Below are 15,757 nucleotides of genomic sequence, written 5' to 3'. Positions count from 1 at the left end.
GGTCACACACATTGTTCTCAGTTATGTCTGGGCTATTGTCCCCTCAGTAACATTTGGGTGATCAATTGCCTTCCAAGAATGTAACTTAGTAGGCTGTTTTATTGCTGTAAAAGAAAAATCAGAATCTTACCCCCTCCTCTGAGATTTAGCTGGGTAAAGGGGAATACAAAGTTAAAACTGCACATATCCATCAGTAATACTATTGAAATCTATTCTCTGCAAGAGTTCCTATTCAGAGTAGCAATTAGCAACTACAATGGGAAAAGCCATTGTGCTTGTGGGATCTTTCTAGTAGTGCCAGTCTTTGTTGTCTGTTTGAAAGGTGGCTTCTACTCTGAAAGCAGTGCTGCAAAATGGAACCTCCTTAACGCAGCAGCTCCTCATTCATATATATATATTATTCAAAGATGTAGCTAATAAAGCCATAAACTTGGTTATTGTGCCCAGTGTAATAGTTTTAAAACAGAAACTATGTCTTGATTTAAAAAAAAAAAAAAGAAAGAAATCTAGGAGCCAGGTTAGGATGGAGAAACATTGATTAGGCAGAATAGGGGCATCTTGATCTGCTCATGTCAGAGCTGTATCTGGTCTGTGGATTTCTGTCTGACCACCATCTTTTCATAAAGACTACATTAAAAGAAGTTGGCAGAGTTGTGGATATGAAAAGCCAGAAGTTTTTCCAATGAAAGCAACCCAAAAATGGTGGTGGCAACAGAATATTTCAGAATGTCAATTTTTTTTTTTGAAAACCTTCACTTTAAAATTATTAAGATGTTCTCAGGTATATAATAAACCCTAGCAAGCTGTGGATGAAATGCTGCCAGCTGGCATCAAGTCACCTAAACTACTCATAGGACCTATAACTTTATATGTACAGTTGGATACATATTATTCTATACAGTAAAACTTCAGAGCTACGAAAACGTCAGGAATGGAGGGTTTTCATAACTCTGAACAAAAAACCATTATGGTTGTTCTGTCAAAAGTTTACAACTAAATATTGACAACACAGCTGTGAAGAAACTTTAAAGAAGAAAAAAATGCTGCTTTCCTTTTTTAAAAAACAATTTACATTACTTGACACAGTACTGTACTGTATTCGCTTTTTCATTTGGTCTCTGCTGCTGCCTGATTGCATAGTTCTGGTTCTGAATGAATCATGTGGTTGATTGGTCAGTTTGTAATTCTTTTACTCATAACTCAGAAACTAGGTCTACACTATAGGTTTGCGTAGCTTTTCTGGATTGCTTTTCTGGAAGAGGCTTTTATTCAAGGTACACAGGGCTCCCCGAAACAGCACATTTGCTCTTGCACAAAAAGCAAAACAAAAAATAACACAGAAGAGCAAATGCGTTCCCTGGACGCAGAGGAGTTTTTCCGGGATACCATCAGCATCCTGGAAAACCCCTGCAATCTAGACGTACCCTGAGTTTCTACTGCAGATCAAAGATGTTGTTAGAAAAATGAAAACCAAATTTCAACTAATACTTTTGTGGCAAATGCATTTCTTTAAATGCCACAGTGAAAATTAGTGCCACAGAATTCCCTACAGTATTGCTAGGAGATGATTGCATGGGACTATACGGGCAGCCTTATCCCAGACAGCCTGTCAACACCTATTAACTAATCTGTGGGCACTGTTTGTTCAAATGATGGAAAATCACTTGTTTCCCTATTTTCTTCTCTGAGGAACACTCACACCTCCCTACTAAGTACAGATGAGCCTCCTTTAGTCTGACACAATCTAAATAAAAAAAAGGCACAGATAATCTTACTTAGCTCTAATATGGAAACACATGATGTATTCCAGTAACTCTGTATTTTCCAGGAACTTCTGTTGCTACACAGTGATGTGTCATTCTTCTTTATAATGGTGAAACAGACTGAAATACGCATTATCTATTTGTCTAGCAAAAGTTATGAACAATGACATTAATTTTTCTGTCATTTTCCCCGCCTTCAGTTCAGCTGACAGCACGATTAGTTTGTAACTCAGATGCTCAGACTTCAGGGTGATGAGTACATTATAACATCTTATATTTCTGAGTAGGTGGGAAATATTACTATAATTTAAAGAACCTTTATTTACCTGTGATATAATCCTTCACATCGTGTATTTTACTGGCTGGGTTGTTATTTCTAAACATGTAGAGATTAAAAGGAGCTGGATCCTTCCCAATTCTTTTCCAGATTTCAATGTCAGGCGTAGTCCAACGGCCTGCCAATATATCATAATCTCTTTCTCCAAAATGGACTAGCTTAGTCAGTGGGTCATATAAGCCTCCATGGAAGCCTATTACCAACTGGAAGTCAAGATTGGAGTCAAAATAAATCTCGCCATAAGCAGTGTACTGAATTTGTTTAAGCATTAGACCATTGCTACTAAAAACAGCCAGTGGTGTCCCAGTGTTGTCTGAGGCAATGTAAAACTCATCCCCACTGCTAATCTCCATGGCAAAAAGGTGCCCTTGCAGATCATAGTAAAGAGAAGTGATCTCGGAGCTTGAATGGTTATATACATGAGTTATCCTGGTGGGATAAGTAAGGTCTGCATAAAAAAACTGGAGGTGCTGTCCGAGGCTAGTTTTACTGGAAACCCGTCGTCCTAGTCCATCGTAACGGTATATCACTGTCCACCCGCTGCCTTTGCTGTAAACTCTAGTAAGAAGGCCCTTTGAGCTGTATTCAAAGATTTCAGTACCTCTCTGACGCAGGAACCCATCTTCATCTAATCGGTACTGAACATCACCTAGTCGCGTGATTCTGTCTCTCAGGTCATAACGAAGCGGTGTCAGACGGGCACTGTTACTTGGGTTGAGCAGATGGAGGTTGCCGTTCAAGTCATAGTTGTATCGCCACATGATTTTTTCATTTAGATACACTGTCTGGAGCTGACCATCAACATCGTATTCATAAGCATATTTGGTGGTATTGGCAAAAGGCCCAATTTTAATTTCTCTTTTAGTCACTCGTCCCATGTTATCATACTGAATTGTAATCCAGTACATTAGAGACCTAAAGATTTCATACTGAATTTCTTTGATGCGGCCATGTGCATCAAAGTGTTTTGTGTAAGTCATCACAGCTGTGGAAATTATCTGGTTAATATCATAATATATAACTCCAAATTTTCCAAACTGCTCAACTTTTCCAGAGATATCATCAAACTGGTAGAGATCAATAGGCAATGGGGTTTCATTGATGACACCTTGCATGCTAGTTACTCTGAAGCTATTGTCATAGCTGTAGTCAAATCGAGCATTTACCATTCCATCTTCACTAAAGCGGAAAATCTGCCTGTCAATCAACGGGCCGATTTGCCTGTATCTAATGGTGCAGATAAAACCATCACTCTGGAGGTTTACTGTTTTCAGAACACCTGCTGTCTCATCATAAGTAAAACTGACTCTTGTACTATCATACAAAATTTCTGAGAGCTTGGTCTGTCTTCGATATTTAAACAGGACTCTTCGGCTTGTACCCAAGAAAGCGGTTTGAAGGAGCTGTCCTTCTTCATTGTAGTCCATGATAACAGAGGCGTTACTTTCAGGGGGGTTATATATATTCCGGTAATAGCCAATGGAGCGAATAGTCTGCATAGTATGACGAGCAACACTGGGCATGGTGATGGCAGAAAGCCGATCCAACAGATCGTATTCAAAGATGTACTGCCGTTGGCTATGAAGTAAGAGGACCATTGACTGAAAAGCAAGAACAGATTTTTACCATGTGACAAATGGTGAATTAACACACAACTTTTTGACAACAAAAATGTAACAGTCCACTTGAGAAAATTATCACTTTTTAAAATCATGTTAGCCTTGACCTTACATGCTAACATTTCCCTGTTTAATTTACTTAGATACTTAATTGTAAGGGATTCTGTAATTAGTGGCTCCAGATTCATAATGTGCTACTTGTTATGACTGTGTCATTTTTTATTAAGTACTCGAAGCCGAACAGCAGATTGTCAATGGATTTAGATAAGGCATGTTTAATATGGGCAGAAGAAAAACTGTCTTCAAGCCAGTAACTCAAGAAGGGAACAACATATGGGAGATGCAATTTCTCCCCTATAATTAGTGATAATGCAGAAGATTTTACTAGCCTGAAGATCCCAGAACATTATTGTTCTTGTTTTGTATGTATTTATGACTTGGGCATAGCAAATTGTTTGATTATTTACATCATGTGCAGCTACACAAGAATTATTCTGTCAGTCAATGACATTTTTCTTATGCCTGGTGACTCATTGGCCTCGATTAAATCATGTCCACAATTGTTTGTGAACAACAGTTGCTGAATAATAGCTTCAGCAGAAAAATAATTAGAATATTATCTCCTCTGGTAGGAACCTTGACTTCTGTATTTATACGGGGCCAGGTACAGTAGTAGCATTACACCCAGACACAGAACAACAACATACAGAACTATTTACTAGACAGAACTTTATCTGACTGAGAAATACTGAACAATAAGCTCTGTCTCAGGGCAGAGTTGGAACAGTGGGTCTGATTCCTGAGAGCATCCGTGGTTCCAGTTTTTTTCTAACCAATAATATCTGTTACTCTGGTGAGAAAAATCCATACCATGAGTTGCTGTTTGGAAGTAGGATTCCCACAGAGTCCTATTTGTGGAGCCTGCTCTGAGAATTTCTTTTATATTAAGCTGGAACAATAGTGTTTTTATCCATATGGATTTTTCTAATGGACTCTCCTGCGTATGACTGCAATTCTTTCCTCATGCCTGGATACAGGCGGAGCTGTCCGTTCTGTTTCATGCATGTTGGGGAGGAGAAAGAACAGAACTTTCCAGCCTCATACTTTTTTTTTTTTTTTTTTAAAGCTCTCTCATTCTTAGATCTTTCCTTGACTGGTCTGAGCTTTGCAGCAGCACAATGAAATATGACTTGGTCAGAGCTACTGCATGAAACTGATTATCAGGAGTCATAAATGCTGTTACTTGGGGTACACTGACAGGAATAAGGGGATCAGCTTGAGGAAAAGGAGATAAGGACAGACTCAGGGGTTACCCTGGATTCCAGCAGGAGTTTCTGAAGTAGCTTCAGGGTGAAACCAACCAGTAATGCCAGGTTTACTTCTCTGCTGACAGCTTTCAGCCTCCTTTCAAAAGACTATTTCAGATGTATAATGTAAACAAGGAACATAAATGATAACAAGCAGATGGTTTTTAAAATAGTTATATATTAATAACTGCAGGTGTTCCCAACAGTTCACGGAACAAGAGATTTATTTGAATGTGATTTTTAATATTGCCCCCCCTTATTGATTTTAATTTTAGAAACTGGCAATATTATATATATCTTGCCATGTAAAAAATGCATGATTTTGAAATCAAGCCGCCAACACGACCTTTTTCTTACCCATAAAAATGGTATACGACTATGAGCAGTGCATATTCTTGCTAGCTGAAAATATCTATTCAATATGAATTTTACTGAAAGAGTGATAAAGCAAAATCCCTCTGAATGAACTTCCTACCTTGAGTAGCAACTCATTTTTTTTCATATTGAGCAATACACTTTTAAAATTATATGTTCCATATAGCAATATACCCATACTCAACACAAAACTGCGAACCACAGAAAATGAGAAATTACTTATTGAAGTGACTTTTGTTTTCTGAATATATTAGCTGAGAAACTGTGTGTCCTGCCAGGAGTTACTAGATCTATGTCAAAGCAGTCAGAGTGGGGGCAGTGGGAAGGGTAGTATGTCACAGCACTCTAGAACGAAGGGTTCTAGAGGGGTTCATGTCTGGCAAGACATGAGCACTCATAATGGGGATATGCAGAGACAGTATTAGGAAAGAAAGCCATGTTTCTACAATATTAATATATAAAGAAGATTCATGAGTTCTCTATTATTGCTTTGATTCTGCGCTACAATACAAAGGGCTTGTCTACACTGGCAAGTTACATTGCTGTAACTGCCTCACTCAGAGGTGTGGAAAAAACACCCCCCACTCCTGAGACCAGCAAGTTATAGCACTTCAAAGTGCCGGTGTAAACAGACTCCTAGTGCTAGGAGCTGTGCTTCCAGTGTTGTTAGCTCCTCTCCTTGTGGAGGTGGTTTACCTAGAGTGCTGAGAGAGCTCCTGCCGTGACCACACTGCCATGTTAAAGCGCTACTGCAACAGCCCGGTAAGTGCAGACAAAGCCAAACTATGAACAGGTAGCTTTAACAAAATAATAACTCTTTTCTTTGACACAAAATACAAGTTAGACATAAGTAACTTACCTGTGACTTAATGAGATCTTGGAACTAATTAGATCTTGATAACTTAAGTCCCTAGCTCACTGCTAGGTTGGAGCAGCCCTCGCCAGGCTGAAGGAGCACCTGCTTGTCGGGCACTTGACTGCCGTGGACACAGGCAGCTTTGGATGCGGGAGCATCCCCTGCCTGTGGGGCACCCAGGTTCGCTGTGGACAGACACTGCCCCGGACAACCGGAGCAGCCCCTGTCCATGGTGGGCCCCATGGGGCTGAAGTAACCCTCAGCCTGTGGTGGTCAGGGAGCTGCTCCAGCCTTCACCAGCTAACCTAGACCTGTAAGCATTATCCGTTACTGGTTAACCTTTCACAACTCTAGCTCTGACATGTACATTGAAAGCTATGCAGCACTCAAAGCAATGTTGACAGAACAAAGCATTACTTAAAGCTTTAGTGTCCTTTACCTTTTCCAGATAGGTGTAACTCCATGTTTTTCCATCAGCAAATACTTTAGATACAATCCTTCCCTGCCCATCATAGTCTACTTTTTCACTAGTGGTTCCTCGCTGAATACTGCCAATTTGACCTGTAGATGAATAGGTAACATTGACAGCCATCAGCTTGCTGCTTGGCAGCCAGAGCGTTGGATGCCCTGATGTGTCGTAGGCAATCCTCAGTAGGAATTTACGGTGGTCATCATAGATCTTTTCTGTCTTTGTGGTTCGATCAAAGTCGACTGAAAGGAGGTTTCTGCCATTAACCTTTTATAAAACAAACAAGATGACAAAAATAAATCACATTGTTCAAATGCCAGCCACCTATTACTTCCTCAGAGTCCCAGCTATTGTTTAAACACCATTTATAATGATTGATTCCTTGTGTCAGTAAATTAATTTAGCAACTTCTTGCTCTAAGTGCAAGCCTGTAGATTAACTGCTGTTTTAAAAGGTTTCATTAAGCTGAAAGACAGCCTGGCATTTATTCAAATCTTTTCAATTCAGTTCCTTAAGGTTCAGTCAACAGTTAACAAAGTAGTAAATACTAAAGTATCTGCACTCAAAACTTTTATAATAATGAGTGCTACTTCAAGAGCTTTTTTTAGGTAAGCACTACAAATAACGTGGAACTATTACTAAAGAGTTAGCAAATGAATCAGTGAAACAAGACAAATCATTGTACAGTTAATTAACATTAATCAATGACACTTAAAAAGTGAGCAAAGAACTCCGCCTTAACCCTTTACTGTGAGTACTATCAAAATAATTGGAAAAGGTTAAGATTATGAAGCTATATTTAAACTTAAGCACACAGAAATTGCCATACTGTATCAGACACACAATATTTAGTCCACTATCCTGTCTCCAAGGAAGATGCAAGAAACCCGTAGTGGATAATTATGAAATAACATGTCCTTAGAGGAAGTTTATTCCCAATCAATTAAAGGTTTATTTCCAATCAATTAGAGGCTGGATTATGTCCTGAAGCAGGACAGTTACAGCAGTTTTTAATACAGACAAACTATGAAACTCTGCTCATATATGCAGAAAAACTAGTGAGAACAATGAATTCCATACATTAATTATACATTATATACATTTTTTCATTTTTAAACATACTGCCTTTTAGCTTCATTGATTGGTTCTTTGTTCTTGTATTATGAGAGCAGGCGAATAAAAATGTCTGATTTTCTTTTTGTTTACTATTCATACTTTATACACCTATAGAATCATAGAGTTGGAAGAGACTTCAGGAGGTCATCAAGTCCAGCCCCCTGCCCAAGGCAGGACCAATCTCAACTAAAACCTCTAGGGATGGAGATTCCACCATGTCCCTAGGTAACACATTCCAGTGCTTCACCACCCTCCTAGTGAAATAGTTTTTCCTAATATCCAACCTAGACCTCTCCCACAGTAACTTGAGACCATTGCTCCTTGTTCCGCCATCTGTCACTACTGTGAACAGCCTCTCTCCATCCTCTTTGGAACCTCCATTCAGGAAGTTGAAGGCTGCTATCAAATCCCTCCTCACTCTTATCCACCTTACTTATCCCCTCTCTACACTAAACTGGTCCATTTTTAAAATACAACCATTTTTGCTGGTCATCTTCCCTCCATATACACGCTTTCCTTTTTGGCATTTCTGTGTGAAGATGAATACATTTTCAGCACAGCAAAATGATAATCAATGGGAACAAGGGGCAAGAACAAGATGACAATTTGTGTAAAGCATTTTTAAAAGTTTGCTTTTTAATTTAACACATGCAGGACAAGAGAGGAATCTGAGTAAAGGGTGAAGAAAGTTAGTTTAGTAGTATTTGGGAAGGAACAAGAGAATACGCTGATCAGAGAACCTAAAGGAAGATATTTGCTTTTCGAGAGTCAAAAAGTAACTGTTATAAACTTAGCTCTATGGCTGATGTGCTTCAAAAAGATGCATATAAGTAGGTCTTTACTGTTGGGATAATGGGTGTTAAAGAGCTGCTAAATGATTGCGGAACCCCCTCCCCCCCACACTTTTCAGAGAAACAGATCTGCTTATGTATCATATTTGTCTCTGTTGAGTTGTTCTTTTGGGATCAGTGGCATAAAAACAGAATCCTTGCTCCTACCTTCAGAGTGAAAACCTAGAACACCGCAGAAAAATCCAACAGCTGCAGAATTGTTACCTCATACACTTAAGTCTAATGATCTTTAATATACTTTGACAAGTAAGTGTTGTGGGGGCTTGTTTACATTTGCAACACTACAATGGTATAACTGTGCCTCTGTAGTGCTTCACTACTGTAGCCATTAGGGATGATCACTATCAATTTAATAACTGCGTAACCGCATCAAATCTTAGTGGTTGTACGACTATTTGATAGTCCCCGGGGACAGAGCCAGCAGCCCGTGCGCTCCTGGCTCCACTCTTGGCTCCTACTACCCTGCACTGCTGCCTCAGAGGCAGCCGTGTGGGGTGGCAGCAACCCTCGTCCACAGGGCGGGGGGCTGAACTCCCTATGAACAGAGGCTGCGCTGGCATCCCACAGAGCATCCTTTGTCAGCAGTGCACCTGGGCCACCATGGCAGCCCGCCCTTCCCTCCCTCCCTCAGGAGCTGGCTCCTGCCAGGCCCCACCACCTCCCACACTGGTGCTTCTGATAGAAAGGCAGCAGGGTGTGTGTGGTGGGGGCAAGTGGCTCTGCGGGAACCGATACGTGCATCCAGCCAGCTTGAAAGCTGGCTTCCTTCATGTACTGGCTCCCGCCTGTCCCCCTCACCCTCTCTCGGAGGCACCAGTGTGGGGCTGGGGAGAGGCAGATGGCTCTGTGGGATCCAGTGCTTGTGAGGAGGCGGCTTAAAAGCTCCCACCACCTCCCCTTTCTACCTCTGAAACAGAGGCAGCAAGGGAGTGGGGATGCATGTAGTCGATAGAATTAACCAATAAGCCCAGGCTTATCAGTTAATTGTATAGTCAACTACACACTGACATCCCTCGTAGCCATGTGGTTAAAATGTAGCTTTATGCAATGTACTGTGCCTCAGTGTACTTAGCCAGGCATCCTTTCTGACTTGCTGAAAGGAACAACTTGAGCTGTTGTTTAAGATGCGGGCTGTTTGTTGTTACAGTAAACTTCTGATAATACGGCACCTTTAGGACCAGGGGGTGCTGGATTATCAGATTTGCAGGACTATTGGAAGGGGGGCTATGATGGAGGTGGGGTGGGGTGGATGCCACCCCAGACCCCTCATAGCCCCCCCTTCCGATAGTCCGGCTCGCCCCAGGCGTCCCTGATTCAGCCGCTGCTGGTCAGTTTCAGCAGCAGCTGAATCGGGGATGCCTGCAGCAGAGCAGCTGGAGTGCTGCCGGGTTGGTCCGGTAGCGCCAACCCTTGGTGCGGTGAGACCAACCAGGCAGCACCGCAGCTGCTCTTGGGGATGCCTGGGGCAGAGCAGCTGGGGTGCTGCCGGGTTGGTCCCGCAGCGCCTGTCATTGGTGCTACTGGACCAACCCGGCAGCACCCCAGCTGCTCTGCCCCAGGTGTCCCCAAGTCATCTGTTCAGGTGTCCCCAAGTCATACTGATCAGCGGCTGACTCCAGGAAGCCCGAGGCAGAGCTGCTCTGCCACGGGCTTCCTGGAGTCAGCCGCTGGTCAGTTTTAGCAGCGGCTGAATCGGGGAAGCTGGGGGCAGAGCAGCTCCAATGGTCAGAGCACTTCCGGGTTCCTGATGGTGCCGGACCATCAGGAGTGCCAGACCATCAGATGCCGGACCATCGGAGTTTTACTGTACTGTTAAAGCGGAAATAGAGCAAAAGGTCTCGATTTATTAGAAGAGGGCTGTGCACACGAAAGCTCATGATACCATCTACATGTGGTGTTAATCTCTGAAGTGCTGCAATACTATTTGTTTTTTAAGTTTATTCAGTTACAGACTAACATAGCTAACCCTCTGAAACTTTTGTTACTGTGCCAGGTAGGACCCTCCCTGGTGCTGCAGGGCCAGTGAGGTTCAGGCCGCATGGCCTCTTCCCTCTCCAGAGCTCCGGGGCCAAGCCTGGCCCCCTTAACTCCAAAGAAGGCCCCCTCCACCAGGGAGACGGGCTTCCCCGGCCCCGGAGCTCCGGGGAGGGAAGAGGCAGTGTGTCCTGAGCCTCTCTGGTCCTGGAGCGCCAGGGAGGAGAAAAGCTGCGTGGCTCCAGCATCTGTGTCCCGGAACACTAGGAAGGGAGGAGGGTACGTGGCTCCAGCCTCCCAGCTCTGGAGCACCGGGGAGGGAGAAGGCCACATGGCCTGAGCCTTCCTGGTCCTGGAACTCCAGGGAGGAAAGAGGCCATGCAGCCTGAGCCTCTGGCCCTGGAGCACCGGGGAGAGAGGAGGCCTTGTGCGCGTTGGGAACAGTAACACTCCGCTCCCGGAATGCCTATAGCAGGCATTCTGGGGCCAGAGTGTGGGCAGGGCCATGCCTGCCTGTTTGGGAAGGCAAAGCCTTTCCCTGCCTAACATAGTGGACACGCATCCTTTGTGGCTTCTTATAAGCTGACACTATCTATACTGAGGGGTTCTCCCATCACATCCCTAAGAGGTGGTTGCTGGGTTGAAAGAAGAATTCTACTATTGATTTATTGCTGTCTGCTCCTTTTTACATCCTTGAGTGACATACCTTAGTTGAGCTAACTTTTTAGTTAAATCAAGACTGATTCTAAAACTAGTTTAAATTTGAATACGATAGAATCCTATCTGTTCCACTTCCATTGTTTGACAACTTTCATTGTTTTCATTTTTTGGGTTTTTTTTAACTTCATTTTCTTTCCTTTGAGATCAAGTGGTTTGTTGGAATTAGCTTTTCTGGAGTGCTCTCTATCTCTCTGCCTTCCAGAGCCTTCTTTAGATGTACTTCTGTCCCTTCCTGCCTACTCTCTTTTGTTCTTTAGAACTCTCAATAAAAGCAGGAGAAATCTATCAATATTCCATGATTATGCAAATAACAAGAAGATCCTGAGTCCGTCTCTTTGTGGATTAAATTGAAAATTATTTTGGGATTATTGATAGATTTAAAAATAGTAGATTAAAATCTTAGATAAATGCATCATGTTACCTGCACCAAGAATAATACTGTGCAAGTATATTTACTAGCATGTACATCAACAATACATTTTGTCTTTGTTTACATTTATCTTCTTTGCAGCAAACTATTATTGACATATTAACAGAGAAAAGTCAGGAGTGCCCTGTTTTTGTTCTTCCTTATTTTCTCATTGTCTTGTCTCCTTCATTCCTATGCATACTGCACGTCAGCCTTTTCATAGTGTGTGTTCACACACATTTTTAAAAAAATATTTGAGCTTTTTTTCTCTAGGGCTTTTCCCCCTCTCCTTTCTCATCAAGGCATTTTTCTCACCAGCCTCTTCCATTTCTCCTCCTGCCTTATCTCCCCCTCAAAGGTATTTGCACTTGGATTACTATTATTTTATCCTAATTTGTAATCTCTCTCTGTTTTTCCCATTTTCACAAATCTCTCCCCCTATTTGCCTTTCCCACTACATTCTCCCTATCTTTCTATAATCCTGGCAAGGCTGTAGCAGCTTGCAGATTATTCTTCTTTCCCCATTGCCTTACAGCAAGGAAGTCTGAAGGGTATCATAACACTCCACTTCTGAGAGATGGATTATTTGGGATTGCTCTTTTGTTCATTCTGTGATTTATTTGGCCATATTATATTTTTGGTATCAAGCCAGATTGAAGTTATATTTTCTTTGGACAAAAGAACCCTATACATATAATATTATCCTCCATCTATCTAGGGTGTCTTGGCCTCCAAGAAGATTTGACGTGCTTCAGTATGGTCTGTTAACCTACTTTGTTGTACAATGAAATGGCTATGAATCAGAGAAACCAAATCATTTGTGGGAGCAGCGGAGATGACAATTACAATGCTAAGGAGAAAAGGAATGTGACCCTCAGGCTGAATACAGTATTACTTTAAAAAAAGAAAAAAAGCACAAAGCTTTCTGTCTGGGCCAAGTCCCTTTCTTTTAATTTACGATTTCCCTTTTCCATTCCCTTAGCAAGAAATAGCAGGTACCAAAACAAGGTAAAATTTTGCCTGCCCTGAGGAACCATCACTGTAAATCATTTCTCCTTGTCAGAAAAAAAAAATCAATATTTCTTGGGATGTGGGGGGCCAGAGGGGAGGGGAGGAAGAATAGGAGATACAAGTGTGTTTGTCCCTTATGAAATTCTCCTTTGTCCTTTGTCCTTCTTGAAATTTTTAAAATTGCATGTTATCAATAACTAGTTGAGAAAAGTTATTCACCTTTATTTGATGAACTACCAAGGACTGATTTAAAAGAATTAGGTGCAATTCCAATAATAATTCAGATCTCTATTGTGGTCTTGAGGTGATCTCCTGGCAACCCAATTCTCAGTGTTTAATCTATGTTGTCTTTATCAAATGGCTGTCGTAAATCATAGCTTGCCTGCTGAACACAATATGCCTACTGCCAGATAAGGAGAGGAAAAAAAAAACCCTAACAAGATATAAAAAGGTGAATATTAAAGGGTAATTTGGGGAAACAAAATTAAGACTTTTCTTGTAGAAATATGTATGATGTGACAACTTTTAGTCTTTTAAAAAAGAATGAGATCGTAGGATTTCACTAGGAAGTGTTACAAAAGACACAAAAAGCTATCTTCAAATACAGGAATTGATGACATTAAAGACTGAAATTCAACTGACATCTCTCTGTTGATGACCCATATATCTATCTCTCCCTCCAGACTTGTCTTCTTTTGTTCAAATTGAAATCTCTGCCATCTCCTAGTGAATGTCTAATCACCAACTCAAAATTAACAGGGTCAAAACAAACCTCACAATCGATCCCCACTGCCCACTCCTTCCTGTTGCCTCCTTGTCTCTGTTACTGTGGAGAATACCATTCTACCTCTCACACAGGCCTGTAACATGGGGTCATCTTCATCTTAGACACTTCTCTCCCCACATTCAGGTTATGTCTAAATTTTGCAGATTTTTTTTGCATAACATTGCTAAAATATGGCCTTGCCGTGTCCATCTGCACTGCAAAATTCTCATCTGAGCTCTCATCCTCCCATGCCTCAATTACATTCAACACTGGGCTTGGACAAATGCATTCTTGCCTCATTCAGAACGCTGCTACAAAGATAATTTTCCTAGCCCATCCCTTTGACTGTATGACTCCTCTCTTTGCATCTTTCCTCTGAGTTCCCTTTCTCTAGCACATCAAACCTAAAATGGTTCTATGTACTTTCAAAGCCCTTCGTGATTTATCATCACAATCTATCTCCTCTCTTTTGTTACTGATGTCATCACTCACCTCCCATTACCCACAATGCCAAGCTCTACAACCCCTTCCTACATTTTCAAATAAGCATCTCCTATGTTACCTGTCCCACTTGGAAGGTCCTCCCAAAAACACAACTACTGGTTGGACCTCCCTGGTCCAGCACCCTTGGTACCTGACAAGACCCAAATAAGGGAATTTCCTTTGGCCCAGCTGGGCTGCCTTCTAGCCAGCCCCAGCCCCACTGCCAGCCAGGCAGCATGCAGCCCCAGCCAGGTTTTCCCTCCTGGACTGATGCGGCTCTGGCTAGGCTTCCCCTCCTGGACTGCCAGGTGGCGGGCAACCCGAGTTTCCCAGGCCTCGCCCTCACCAGACTCGCTGGGGTGTACCAAGCTCCCAGCTGCTGGCCCTCTTGTTCCAGGACTCCCTCATCCAGAAACATCTGTGGTCCTGTTGGACCATGAATGTTGCCGGACCAGAGAATCCTGGTTTAGGGCCGTACAACTTATATCTCATTATTTATCTTTGAATCCTTCCTCAAACATCTCCTTTGATGGGATCTCTATAAAAAGCTTGTCGATACTTCTGTTTGTCAATTGTGACCACAGCCTATCCACAGACCAATACTGTCTCATTCTTTCCTTGTTTTCCTCCATCTGTCTGGATAACTCTGCTGTTTCTTTTCTTATACTTAGACTATAAGCTTGTGGAGGCAGGGACCATCTTTTGCTCTGTATGTCAATCCTACCACAATGGGATCCTAGCCCATAACTTGGGCTCCTAGGCAGTACAATACTACAGCTACTATTAGTAATAAATGCTGATTCATTCCATGATATTAGATGGCAAGCTCAACAAAGGGAACCCATGGAAAAGACGAGCAATTAAAGGAAGAAAAATTCTGCCCAATAGGGAAAGTAGTCAGCATGGCTACTTTCAGTTGTACTCTGGTACTATAGATGCTACTTGTTCTTCAGCTGTGGAATGCCAATGCTCATTGAATCACGCCAATGTTACCACTCATCCACACCAAATGCTGTTGGTCTCATGAATATTTGAACATGTACTCACCCTTAGCTTTCGGCCAAACACATTGACTTTTCCCTGGGCTTGTTCTTTTCGGAATCTCCATTCTACCAAATTTTGTCCATTCTCTCCTGGCAGAGTCATGTTTCTTTTTGCTACTGTTGGATTGGCTGTGCCAGCTAAAACATGTGGTTCTGTCTGGTAGTGTGAATCCATGCCACTGGCATAGATAATTCTGAGGGAGCCATCATAGCCAATCTGGTAACTGTTCCTTAATTGATCTAAAAATGAAACAAAGTATAAAACTTTACTTACATGGGTTAAAAAACCTGGCTTTTTTCATACTGACATTTATTTGACTAATAAATGCAGGGTGAGATTTTAAAAAGTACCTAAGGGCTGCATTCACAAAGGGAACTTAAGCACATCAATGCTCAGTGCCCCACCACTAGGCCCTCTGCCGTCCAGTGGAATTGACAGCCCAGATTTCCTGGACATTGTATGTAGAGAGTTAGGAGCTTAAAAAGGGGATTCATAGAAGCTGAGCAGGGAGCCAGCTAAGGTAGGCACCACTGAAATGCAGAGGAAAAGGGAAAGATCCTAGATCCACAAAGAGACTTAAATGTCTCATTGATAGGCTACGAGGAGGTAATTCCTTCCAATCAGAATTTATAGCCATGAATCCTCTTCTGGAATTAG

At 42.1% G+C, this 15,757-nt stretch overlaps 1 protein-coding gene across 23 annotated transcripts in view; it reads right to left on the bottom strand.

Annotated features, from left to right (window-relative positions):
• TENM3 (teneurin transmembrane protein 3) overlaps positions 1-15,757 on the bottom strand; it is a 2,294,790-nt gene that overhangs the window by 8,588 nt on the left and 2,270,445 nt on the right. For all 23 annotated transcript variants that reach the window (XM_075930244.1, XM_075930245.1, XM_075930247.1 and 20 more), the window contains 3 exons: positions 15,104-15,339; positions 6,697-6,993; positions 2,090-3,701 (listed from right to left, as the gene is read on the bottom strand). In XM_075930244.1, the coding sequence (XP_075786359.1) occupies positions 2,090-3,701; positions 6,697-6,993; positions 15,104-15,339 (2,145 nt within the window). The remainder of the gene's footprint in view (positions 1-2,089; positions 3,702-6,696; positions 6,994-15,103; positions 15,340-15,757) is intronic.

Source organism: Pelodiscus sinensis, chromosome 5 (assembly GCF_049634645.1).
Source record: "Pelodiscus sinensis isolate JC-2024 chromosome 5, ASM4963464v1, whole genome shotgun sequence".
Taxonomy (NCBI): Eukaryota; Metazoa; Chordata; order Testudines; family Trionychidae; genus Pelodiscus; species Pelodiscus sinensis.
This window is presented reverse-complemented; position numbering and strand designations above follow the sequence as displayed.